The 13,015-nt window shown below is 38.6% G+C and overlaps 1 protein-coding gene across 1 annotated transcript in view; it reads left to right on the forward strand.

Moving 5' to 3' along the window:
* The first annotated feature begins 1,083 nt into the window (after positions 1-1,083).
* Positions 1,084-13,015, forward strand: part of LOC110570205 (phospholipid-transporting ATPase IB-like) — a 180,179-nt gene continuing 168,247 nt past the window's right edge. Inside the window, 2 exon segments of the mRNA XM_021678187.2 lie at positions 1,084-1,180; positions 9,857-10,002. Of these exon segments, the coding sequence (XP_021533862.2) occupies positions 1,084-1,180; positions 9,857-10,002 (243 nt within the window).

The following is a 13,015-nucleotide window of genomic DNA, read 5'->3' on the forward strand; positions in this document are numbered from 1 at the left end:
GACTTTCCTTGGCCCCTTGGTCAAAAACCTCATTCATTTTTGGGTTAGGAGATATCAAAGCAAACATTGCCTGGGCAAAGTTAACCAGGCAAGGAATACTTGATTAAAGACTATTGCAATAGGGGAGAGAAAGTGAACTCACCTCAGCTGAAATGAAAGATGGGAGAGTTTATAAGAGCTGGGGTGGGGAACGTGGGGATTGTCATTGGCCACTTGTGTCTGCCAACTGGCCTTGCCCAAAGAATAAATACATTTTCTCTTATCTTCATGACAGGAGGGAGTTTTATCCTTGGAGCAAGGCACCCCCTGAAGTTAGGCTCCTACCTTACCATGGAGATCTTCTCTGATGATTACATTTCGGAGACATCCCAGGTCCTTGAGAAAGGCATTCCCTGGATCTTAAAGCTGGCAAGGGGCTTTTAAGGATGTTTATATACATTTCAAAGGGAGTAGAGTAAGAATTTACAGTTAGGTATTCTAAAGTAAATGTTTTATGTTAGCAAAAAGGAAAGGGAGCTCAGGGGTCTATGGATAAGACATCTGTTTAAAATTAAGTCAAACTGAGGGGAGTGTTAAGACCATCATGGTCAGGGGCTGCTCTCTGGTCAGGGAACTATTGCTCTTCAGCCAAGACACTCTCCCCTCCCTGTCCCCCAGCCCTCTTCACCTTCTCCCCTCCCCTCTCCTCTTTCTGACCCAGCTGCTGGGTCCTATATCACTGCTTGGTTCCCAGTCTCCTCCTTGGGCAGAGTTTCAGTGCCCATCCAGAGCCTCTGGGGCTGGGGAGGCGAGGGGAGGGGGCTGTGGGAGCTGTGAGAGAAGTAGAGCTGCCTCCCCCAATGCAGGGTGGCAGGGGAGGTCTAGGGGGCCCAATCCCTGGATTGGGTAGATGAGGAGCTGGGGGCTAAGAAAGCAGTCTGTCTCCAGGGGACTCACAGGCTGAAGTGCCCAACCAGAAGATGCAATGCACTTCCTACTGTCCCTGGAGCCTGACTTCATTTGCATTTCTGTGTAACATCCCTGTGCCTTCTTGATCCAGGACCTGTCGATTTCTCTTTGGGCTGTCAGAAGGTGGAGGAAAAGATGGGCTGGCAACAATCTCTGCAAGAATCAGATGTGTCCAAAGTCCGCACCATTTACCTCAATGAACCCCTTAGGAACAGTTTCTGCAAAAACTCAGGTGAGAAGTGTGTGTAGCTGGGAGGAGAGGAAGGAGGAAGAAGATGTGGCCCTCACCTGCAAGAAACACTTGGTGTGGATGCTTCAGGCTATAACAGTTGTCTCAGGCCTTGAGAAACTTTGAATTCTCAAGTTCACCACCAAGAATAGGCTGTGTTTTCATCTCACCTTCAAGGTTTCTTTCTCTGAGTTGGCCTCTCCTCTCGCTTGTGCCTGTTCATGGCAATACCAAGCAGCACACTGTCATTTGGGAGCTCTCTTTAGTATACCTACCTATGAGGTAAAGTGTTTTCCAGTGAAATCTCATAGATCTGCTGAGTTGTCCACCAATATCCTATATTAGGGAATTGAGCGTTTGGCTTCTTTTTTTTATTGAAGTTTAGTTAACATACAGAGTTATATTAATTTCAGGACTACAATATAGTGGTTCAACAGTTCTATACATTACTCAGTGCTCATCAAGATAACTGTACTCTTAATCCCCTTTACCTATTTCACCCACCCCCCCACCTCCCTCTGACAACCACCAGTTCATTCTCTGCATTTGAGTCTGTCTCTTTTTTGTTTCTTTTTTAAATTCCCATATGACTGCAATCATATAGTATTTGTCCTTCTCTGACTGACTTATTTCACTTAGCATTATACCCTCTAGGTTCATCAATGCTGTTGCAAATGGCGAGATTTCATTCTCTTTTATGACAGTAATATTCTGTTGTATATATGTGTTACACCTTTACCCATTGAACTATGGATGGACACTTGGGTTGCTTCTATATCTTGTATTGTAAATAATGCTGCAGTAAATATAGGTGTGCATGATCTTTGTGAATTTGGGTTTTTGTTTTCTTTGGATAAATATCCAAAGTGTATTATTAGATCATATGGTAATTATATTTTTAATTTTTCAAGGAACCTCCATAGTGTTTTCCACAGGGGCTGCACCAATTTGCATTCCTACCAACAGTGTGCAAGTGTTCCTTTTTCTCTATACCCTTGTTATTTCTTGTTTTTTATTTTATTTTAGCCATTCTGACAGGTGTAAGGTGATATTTCATTGTGATTTTAATTTGCATTTCCCTGATGATTAGTGATGTTGAGCATCTTTTTGTGTATCTGTTGGCCATCTGTATGTCTTCTTTGGAAAAATGTCTATTTAGGTCCTCTGCCCATTTTTAATCAGATTAATTGTGGGGAGGTCTTAAGTTGAATAAGTTTATGTATTTTGGATGTTAACCTCTAATTGGATATATCATTTGCAAATATCTTCTCCCACTCAGTAGGGTGCCTGTTTGTTTTGTTTATGGTTTCCTTCACTATGCAAAAGCTTTTTATTTTAGTGTAGTCCTGATAGTTTAATTTTGCTTTTGTTTCTCTTGCCAGAGAAGACATATCTAGAAAAATATTTCTACGTTCAATGCCAAAGAAATACCTGCTTAGGAGTTTTATTATTTCAGGTCTCACATTTAGATATTTAATCTATTTTGAGGGTTTTTTTTTTGTGTGTGTGTGTGTGTGTGTAGTGTAAGAAAGTGGTCCAGTTTCATTCTTTTGCATTTAGCTGTCCAGTTTTCCCAGTACTATTTCTTTCTTTTTTTTTTTAAAGATTTTATTTATTTGACAGAGAGAGAGCGAGCGAGAGCAGGAACACAAGCAGGGGGAGTGGGAGAGGGAGAAGCAGGCTTCCCGCTGAGCAGGGAGCCCGATGTGGGACTCGATCCCAAGACCCTGGGATCATGACCTGAGCTGAAGGCAGACACTTAACGACTGAGCCACCCAGGCGCCCTTCCCAGTACCATTTCTTAAAGACACTCTTTTTTCCCCATTGTATATTCTTGCCTCCTATGTCGTAGATTAAGTGATGGTATGTGTGGGTTTATTTCTAGGTTCTCTATTCTGTTCTATTAACCTATGTGTCTATTTTTGTGCCAGTACCATACTGTTTTGATTACTATAGGTTTATTGTAAATCTTGAAATCTGGGACTGTGATATGTCTAGCTTTGTTCTTCTTTCTCAAGATTGCTTTGGCTATTTGGGGTCTTTTGCAGCTTCATACAAATTTGAAGACTATTCTAGTTCTGTGAAAAATGTTGGTATTTTGATAAGTATTGCTTTGGGTAGTATGGACATTTAAAGAATATTGATTCTTCCAATCCATGAGCACAAAATATCTTGCTATTTGTTTGTGTCCTCTTCAGTTTCTTTCATCACTGTTTTATAGTTTTCAGAGTACAGGTCTTTCACCTCCTTGATTAAGTTTATTCCTAGGTATTTTACTATTTTTGGTGCAATTGTGAATGGGATTTTTTTTTCTTGATTTCTCTTTCTCTAACTTCGTAATTAGTGTATAGAAACACAGTAGATTTCTGTACATTAACTTTGAATTCTGCAACTTTACTAAATTCATTTCTCAGTCCTAATAGTCTTTTGGTGGAGCTTTAAGGGTTTTTCATATATGGTACGTCATCTGCAACTAGTGATAGCTTTTCTTCTTCCTTATCAATTTGGATCTCCCCCCCCCCTTTTTTTTTCCTGTTTGCTGTGGCGAGGACTTGGCGGTACTATTTTGAATAAAACTGGTGAGAGTCGACACCCTTTTCTTGTTTTTGATCTTCGAGGAAAAGCTCTCAGTTTTTCACTGTTGAGTGTAGTGTTAGCTGTGGGTTTTTCATATAAAACCTTTAGTATGTTGAGGTACGTTTCCTCCAAGCCTATTTTGTTGAGAGTTTTTATTAAGAATGGATGTTATATTTTGTCAACTGCTTTTTCTGCACCTATTAGGATGATCATATGTTTTTATCCTTTTTCTTGTTGATATGATATATCACACTAATTGATTTGCAAATATTGAACCACATTTGCATCTCTGGAATAAATCTTACTTGATCCTGATTCTTTTAATGTATTGTTGGATTCAGTTTGGTACTATTTTGTTGAGGATTTTTGAATCTATTCTCATCAGGGATATTGGCCTGTCATTTTCTTTTTTGCAGTGTCTTTATTTGGTTTCGGTATTAGGGTAATGCTGGCTTTGTAGAATGAATTTGGAAGTTTTCCTTCCTCCTCCTCCTCTTCTTTTTTTTAAATAGTTTGAGAAGACTATATAGTAACTCTTTTTCAAAAGTTTGGCAGAATTCACCCGTGGAGCTATCTGGTCCTGGACTTTTGTTTGTTTGGAGTTTCTAGGTTACCAATTCAATTTCAATATTAGCAATCTGTGTGTTCAAATTTTCTATTTCTTCCTGCTTCAGTTTTGGAATATTGTATGTTTTTAGGAATTTATCCATTTCTTCTAGGTTGTCCAATTTTTGGCATATAATTTTTTCATAATATTCTCTTATAATCCTTTGTATTTCTGTGGTGTTGGTTATTTCTCCTCCTTCATTTCTGATTTTATTTGAGTAGTTTTTTCCTTGGTGACTCTGGTTAGAATTTATTGATTTTTATCTTTTTTAAAGAACCATTCTTGGTTTCATTTATTTTTTCCAATGTTTTAGTCTCATTTTATTTATTTCTACTCTAATCTTTATTGTCTCCTTCCTTCTACTAGCTTTGGACTTTATTCATTCTTTTTCTAGCTCCTTTAGGTGTAAGGTTAGGTTTTTTGTTTGAGATTTTTAAAAAATTTCTTGAAGTAGGCCCATATCACTATAAACTTCCTTCCTTAGGTTTTACTGTGTCCCAAAGATTTTGGAACACTGTGTTTTCAATTTCATTTGTCTCCATGTATTTTTTTATTTCTTCATTGATTAGGTGCGTGTTATTTAGTCTCATGTGCTTGTGTTTGGTTTTTTTTTTTTAAAGATTTTATTTATTTGACAGAGAGCGAGCACGAGTGGGGAGGAGGAGGAGAGGGAGAAGCAGGCTCCCTGCTGAGCAGGGAGTCAGACGAGGGGCTCAATCCCAGGACCCTGGGATCATGACCTGAGCCGTAGGCAGAAGAGTAACCGACTGAGCCACCCAGACACCCCATGTTTGTGTTTTTTAGTGTTTTTTTTTTTTTTGTAATTGATTTCTTGCTTCATATCATTTTGGTCAGAAAAGATGCTTGATATTATTTTTTTTTTGGCAAATATTAGCATTTTGCCACATTTGTCTTATTATTCCTTCTCTCTCATATATATATAATTTTTTTCTCTGTAGTCTCTTTCTCATACACACACACACATACATATATATCACACATTTTTTTTCTGAACAAGTTGAGATGGGATTGCAACTATGATGCCTATTTACATCAGTGTGTGTTTCCTGAAAATAAGACCATTTTCCCTTATAGACATAGTATAATTATAAAAATCAAGACAGTAACATCAATTTGATATTATTATCTAATCTATAGACCTTATTCAAATTTTACTAATTACTAATGTCTTTTTTTGTTATGTTAATCACCATACATTACATCATTAGTTTTTGATGTAGTGTCCCATGATTCATTGTTTGTATAACACCCAGTGCTCCATTCAGTATGTGCCCTCTTTAATACCCATCACCAGGCTAGCCCATACCCCCACCCCCTCTCCTCTAGAACCCTCAGTTTGTTTCTCAGAGTCCATAGTCTCTCATGGTTTGTCTCCCCCTCCGATTTCCCCAATCTTCTAAATTTACGAAGACTTGTTTTGTGGCCTAACATATGATTTACTCTAGAGAATGTTCTATGTGCACTTGAAAAGAATGTGTATTCTGCTGTTTTGGATGGAATATCCTGTTTATATCTATTACGTCGTTCTGGTCTAATCTGGTTCACAGCTACTGTTTCCTTGTTGATTTTCTCTCTGGATCATCTATCCATTGATGTAGTGGAGTGTTGAAGTCCCTTACTATTAGCTGTATCACTGTCAGTTTCTTCCTTTATTACTGTTAATGTTCGCTTTTTGTGTTTAGGTGCTCCTAGGTTGAGTGCATAGATATTTACAATTGTTATATCTTCTTGTTGGATTAATCCCTTTATCATTATGTAGTGTATTGTCTCTTGCTATAGTCTTTGTTTTAAGGTCTATTTAGTCTGATATTAGTATTGCTACCCCAGCTTTTTTTTTTTTAAGCTCCCATTTGCTTGGTATGTTTTTTCATCTCTTCACTTTCAGGTCTTTAGGTCTGGAGTGAGTAACTTATAAGCAGCTTATGGATTATGTTTGTTTATTATTGTTTGTTTTTATCTATACAGTACCCTATGTATTTTGATTTGAGCATTTAGTCCATTTACATTTAATTATTGATAGGTATTTACTTACTGTCATTTTGTCAATTGTTTCTGGTTGTTTTGTAGTTTTTCTCTGTTCCTTTCTTTTCTTGCTCTTTTTCTTTGTGGTTTGATGGCTTTCTTTAGTGCTATGCTTGGATTTCTTTATTTTTTGTGTAACTATTATAGGTTTTTGATCTATGGTTACCATCAGGATCATTTATATGAAATCTTATGTATTTAGCACTCTATGCTAAGTTGATAGGCACTTAAGTTCAAACACATTCTAAAAGCACTAAATTTTTACTTCCCCCTCTGTTTTATGTATATGATGTCATATTTTACGTCTTTTTATTTTGACCAGTTTTTTTGGAAGGTAATTTTACTACTTTTGTCTCTTTTTAATAAATATTTTATTTATTTGAGAGATAGAGATAGAGAGGAAGCACAAGCAGGGGAAGGGGCAGAGGGAGACAGAGAGAGAGGGAGAAGCAGACTCCCCAGAGCCTGACATGGGGCTGAATACCAGGACCCTGAGATCATGACCTAAGTCGAAGTCCAATGCTTAACCAACTGAGCCACCCAGGCACCCCACTACTTTTGTCTTTTAACCTTCATAGTCACTTTTTAAGTGATTCATCTACTACCTTTACTGTGTTTGCTTTTACCTGTGAAATTTTTTCCTTTCATACTTTTCTTTTAATTATGGCCTTTTCTTTCCACTTAAGGAATTTCCTTACACATTTCTTGTAAGACTGCCTTAGTGGAGATGAACTCCTTTAACTTTTGTTTGTCTGGGAAACTCCTTACCTCTTTTTCTATTCTGAATGGTAACCTTGCTGGATAGAATATTCTTAGTTGTAGGGTTTTTCTTTTTTTCTTTTTTTTTAGTATTCTGAACTTTTGGTCTGCAGTTTCTGCTGGAAAATCACCTTATAGCTCTTTATGGGGTTTTCCTTGTATGTAACTCTCTGCTTGTCTCTTGCTTTTTAAAAAATTCTCTCTTTATCATTACTCTTTGGCATTTTAATTATTATATGTCTTGGTGTACGTATCTTTGGGTTCATCTTGTTAGGGACTCTCTCTGCTTCCTATTGCTTGATGTCCCCAGATTAGAGTCATTTTCAGCTATTATTTCTTCACATAAATTTTTTGCCCCCTTCTCTTTCTCTTCTTTTTCTAGGATCCCTATAATGCGGATGTTATTACACTTGATGATGCCACAGAGTTCCCTTAACCTATTTTCATTTTTTTTATTATTGATTTTTCTTTTTTTTTAAAGATTTTATTTATTTAACAGAGAGAGATACAGTGAGAGAGTGAACACAAGCAGGGGGAGTGGGAGAGGGAGAAGCAAGCTTCCCACAGAGCAGGGAGCCTGATGCGGGGCTCGATCCCAGGACCCTGGGACCATGGCCTGAGCCGAAGATAGACGCTTAACCACTGAGCCACCCAGGTGCCCCATTATTGATTTTTCTTTTTGCTGTTCAGCTTGAGTGCTTTCCATTACCCTGTCTTTGAGATTGCTAATCTGTTCTGCATCTTCTAATATGCTTGTGGTTCCCTCTAGTGTATTTTTTATTTCTGTTATTGAATTCTTCAGCTCTCACTGGTTTTTTAATTTTTTCTGTCTCTTTGTTGAAGTTCTCACTGAGTTCATCCACTCTTTTCTCAAGTCCCATGGGTATCTTTATGATCAGTACTTTGAATTTTTTTTTATCAGGCATATTATTTTTGTTTCATTTTGGTCTTTTCCTGTGATTTTTGTCTTGGTCTTTCATTTGTGACATATTCTTCTGTCTCCTCATTTGTCTAACTCTCTGTGTCTCTATCTATGTATTAGGTAGGTTGCTTACATCTCCTGGACTTGAATATACTGGCCTTCTGTAGAAGAGTGGTGCCCTATAGTGCAATCTCCCTTGGTCACCAGAGCCACATCCTCCAGGGGTGTCCCCTCTGTGGGCTGCTTGTACCCTCCTCTTATGGTTGGGCCTCAATTACCCTTAGTTCAGCCAGCTGCAATGACTCACCTTTCCTTCTGTTTGTGCACAGGACAGGGTTTGCTCCCTGCACTGTGGAGAGATCTGTCTGTGGCTACTGTGGGCTTGTTGGTGGGCACGGCCAGAAGTCAGCCTAGCTGTCTGCAAATAGCCTCTCTGACACAGCTGCAGATGCACAGTAGGGCAGGGCTTGCTTTTTGCATAGCCAGCTAAGAGGCCTGGCTGCAGAAACTGTGGGCATGTTGGTATGTGGGGTTATTTCTCCCTCTTTTCAGAGCAGGAGTCACTTTGAAGTGGTTCTGGTCCCTGTGGGAGTTGCTTGCAGGGTGTGGTGGGGCAGGAGCTGTTTTGGTAGGATGCCTGCTGAGGAATCAAGCAGGTTGGATGGGGTGGGTCCACAGGGGAATGCTGGGGTGGGGCACCCTAATGCTAGCAAGGTAGATGAAAAGTATTTCTAGCTCCCACAAACATCTGGCTATCTAGGCTGCGGAAGGGAAAGAGAAATGGCCTCTGCCAGCACTCTTGTTCCTAGAAGAATCTCATGCAGATTCCTGCTCCTCCAGCACATGTTTTAACATTAGTAAATAAATCTCCTTCCTGTATACCCCATGTGCTTTTCAAACTGTTGCTTCTGTGTCAGGTCTTGGGCTGAGTTTAGTATACTGGCTCTTTAAGGGCAGGGACTCAGCTTTCTCTCCGTCTCTGGCTCTCCCACAGTTATGCCTGCTGAGTTTTACAGCTCTTGGATTGAAGCCCTGCTGGTTTTCAAAGCCAGATTTTTGGGGACTCATCAGTGTGGGTCCCCAAGTCTGGGGGTGCCCTGTGTGGGATCAGATCCTCCTGCTTCTTGGGACTTGTGCTGTCCTCCCCGCCCCCCAACCTGCCCCGCCATTTGTTGTTAGTTGTGCCGGGAATTTGGTTCCCAACTGCAACTCTGCCCCTCCTGCCCTTTTTGGTGTGGCTTCTCTGTGATGGAGCTGTTATCTCGGTGCGTTTGTGGGACAAGTTGAACTCTGGATCCTCCTATTCTGTTGTCTTCCCAAAACTCCTGGTCTTTCTGATTTTAAAATATAGTATATTCATTAGAAAACAAGAAACACACCTATGATGACTTTCTTTGTCCATGACATGGCGTAGGCATTGGGGGTGGGGGGGGGGAGGTTGATGGATTTAAGATAACTTTTAGTGATAAAGAACCTGTGAGGGAGAGAAGGGAGAAAAATTGGTGACTCTTATTATCCTTGAATTATAAGATGAATGTTTAGAAGTTTTGTTACAAGAATTACAGGGTATTAGAAAATGTGGAATACATCTTGCTTATCTACTGTATTCATAGTACTTAGTTCCTGAAATGGGGAAAATTCTTTCTTTATCCTGACATTGTTTTCAGATAATAATGAATGTTTTTAAAAATGGCAAAAAAATCTTTAGAAAAGAGTCAGTGTTTTATAACAATATTTTATCTACTTCTGGGTTTTCCTTTGGTGTTTTTAGAGTTCACAGTGTTAACTGATAATGATATTTTTCTTTTTACCTACAGCACAGCCAAGTTCAGCATGTGGTCATTCCTCCCTCGATATTTGTATCTGCAGTTTAGCAAAGCTGCTAATGCTTTCTTCCTGTTCATTACTATATTGCAGGTAATATTTCTGAACACATTATTAGTTTAAGCTTTTTAGAAAAGAAAATATAAAAAGCTCATTTAGCTGAAATAAGAATTTGATGTAGAGAATAAATTCAAACACTGTTAAGAAGAGAATTCTCTTCTTACAATATTTAAGTTACTCAGTAAGACCCATTTTTGGGCTGAAAAACATGTTTATGCCCAATATATGATTTGGTCCACAGTTCTTCCTAATTTAGATCACTAATGAGATATTATTGGACCAACTTCTATAATTTATGCCACCTCCATGATAGGATAATTTTAATATATTTAAAGGAATAGTTTAAAGAAAGCCCAAATGCTAGTTTAAAATAGCTAATTTTCTTTTCTTTTCTTTTCTTTTTTTGTATTTCAGTAAGAACACTTAATGTGAGGTCTACCTCCTTAACAATTTTAAGTATACAATATAGCAGTGTTAACCATAGACATCTGTTGTACAGCAGATCTCTAGGACTTATTAATTTTGCATAACTGAAACTTTATGCTCATTGAATAACAACTCCTCATCTCTCCCTCTCTCTAGCCCCTGACACCATTTCACTCTGATTCCATGAATCTGACCATGTTAGATGTCTCATATAAGTGGACTTATGCAGGATTTGTCGTTCTGTGGGTAGCTCATTTCACTTAGCATAATGTCCTCAAAGTTCATCCATGTTGTTATATATGGCAGGATTTCCAACTTTTTAAAGTCTGAATAATATCCCATTGTATATATGCCACACTTTCTTTATCCAGTCATCCATTGACAGACATTGAGGTTATTCCCATATCTTGGCTATGGTGAAAAATTCTGCTATGAACATGGGAGTGCTGCTATGTCTCCAAGATCCTGATTTCAACTCTTTTGGATAAATACCCAGAAGTGGGATTGCTGAACCATATGGTAGTTCTATTTTTAATTTTTTGTAAAAGCTTCATATTACTTTCTATAACAGCAGCACCATTTTCTATTCCCACCAGAAGTGTACAAGGGTTCCAATCTTTTCACATCCTCACCAACACTTCTTTTCTTGTGTTTTGCTAATAGCCATCCTAACATGTGTGCGGTGATATCTCACTGTGATTTGGAATTTCATTTGCGTGATGATTAGTGTGATGTTGAGCACCTTTTCATGTCCCTCTTGGCCATTTGCATGTTGTCTTTAGAGAAATATCTATTCAGGTCATTTGCCCATTTTGATTGGATTATTATTTTTTTTCCCTATTGAGTTGGAATTCCTTATACATCCTTATCAGATCGGGGGGGCTTCAAATATTTTCTCCTATTCTGTAGGTTGCGTTTTCATTTTATTGATGGTTCCCCTTGCTGTGCAGAAGCTTTTCAGTTTGATGTAGTCCCACTTGTCTCATTTTGCTTTTGTTGTCTGTGCTTTTGGAGTCCTATCCAAGAAATCATTGCCAAGACCAATGTCTAGAAGATTTCCCTCTGTTTTCTTTTAGGAATAACGTCTTCTCAAAACAGTTAAATTCAAGACTTTCCGTATTTTGGTTTATTCCTGTTTATTCAACCTTATTTTCATCATGAACCCTACAATCCAGCACAACCCAAGAGGCAAGCCTCCTCACAATTCCCCAATTTTCTTCCTATCTCTAGACCTTGGTTCATTCTATTACCTAACCTGGAAGACACTCATCTGGCTATAATCTATCCATTCTCTTAAAGGCTCAGCTCAAATTCACCTTCCTTCAAACTTCACGAAATGCCATAGTCCATCTTCATCTTCTGTAGCAATGATCTGTGCTATATGTTATAACTGATTTTATTTTTCCTGGAAAACTGTAAATTCCTTGAATAGAAATAGTGCCTTCAAAATGGCGAAGCTTTGGGATAAGAATTTAGTGAATTTGTTGAATTGAACTTAAACAGAAGACAGGCATTAGGGGCGCCTGGGTGGCTCAGTTGGTTAAGCGACTGCCTTCGGCTCAGGTCATGATCCTGGAGTCCCTGGATCGAGTCCCGCATCGGGCTCCCTGCTCGGCAGGGAGTCTGCTTCTCCCTCTGACCCTCCCCCCTCTCATGTGCTCTCTCTCATTCTCTCTCTCTCTCAAATAAATAAATAAAATCTTTAAAAAAAAAAAAAGACAGGCATTAGTGAACATTTATAGAGGTCACCATAAGTGTGTACCAAAATTTGTGCATGGAATTAAGAATTCAAGGATGAATTATTAGAGCTAGCTCCTACCTTTGGAGAGCTGGTAGTCTTAACATACAAATACTTTATAAATATTTCTTAATGTATTAGGGGAACACAGCGTCCTTTGGGCTTGAGGGTGAGTGGTTCAGGAAAATCTAGTGAAAAAGATGACCTTTGAGCCAAAGATTAGAGGAGGAGGAGTCTAACAGCAAGCAGAGGGGCAGCGGAAGAAGAGAAGGCCTTTCAGGCACAGGACACTGTGTGAGCAAAGGCACAGAAACGGAAGCACTGGTTGCCTTTTATAGGAAACAGGGACAAAGAGGGGGGAGAGAAAGAGGTAGAATTTTCTCTGAGAACATTTTATGTATTTTGAATTGTGAAAAATTTAAAGTACTAAATTTTTTTCTAGTGTATGAAATATTCTAGGAAACAGCAAAAATTTTGTTTGGAGCATAAGGTGTAAAAGAAGCTAAAGATGTCAGCTGAGATCAGGTTATAAGAAGCTTAGTGTGCTACATTCAGAAGCTTGGACTGTATTCTAGGGATAGGAAAAAGGCAGTTAACAGTCAGGAGCTAGAGTGAAGCGACCAACTCTGGTTAGGCTTCACCGAGGGAGAGACGAGAGAGGCCTGCGAATGACAAGACTGGCTTGGAGGTGCCCTGCAGAGAGAGATGGAGAGGACGGGCAGATAGGAGTTATAGGAAAGACAGATTTAATCGATAGCCTAAGCAATCCTAAAATTTCTCACCTTCCTCTTCTGGTTCTCAAATTGTATTGTATTATATTGTATGTATCTTATTTATTTTGTTTATTTTATTTATTTAATTTTCAATTTAATTTTTATTATT

This window comes from Neomonachus schauinslandi, chromosome 3 (assembly GCF_002201575.2).
Source record: "Neomonachus schauinslandi chromosome 3, ASM220157v2, whole genome shotgun sequence".
In the NCBI taxonomy this organism is placed as follows: Eukaryota; Metazoa; Chordata; class Mammalia; order Carnivora; family Phocidae; genus Neomonachus; species Neomonachus schauinslandi.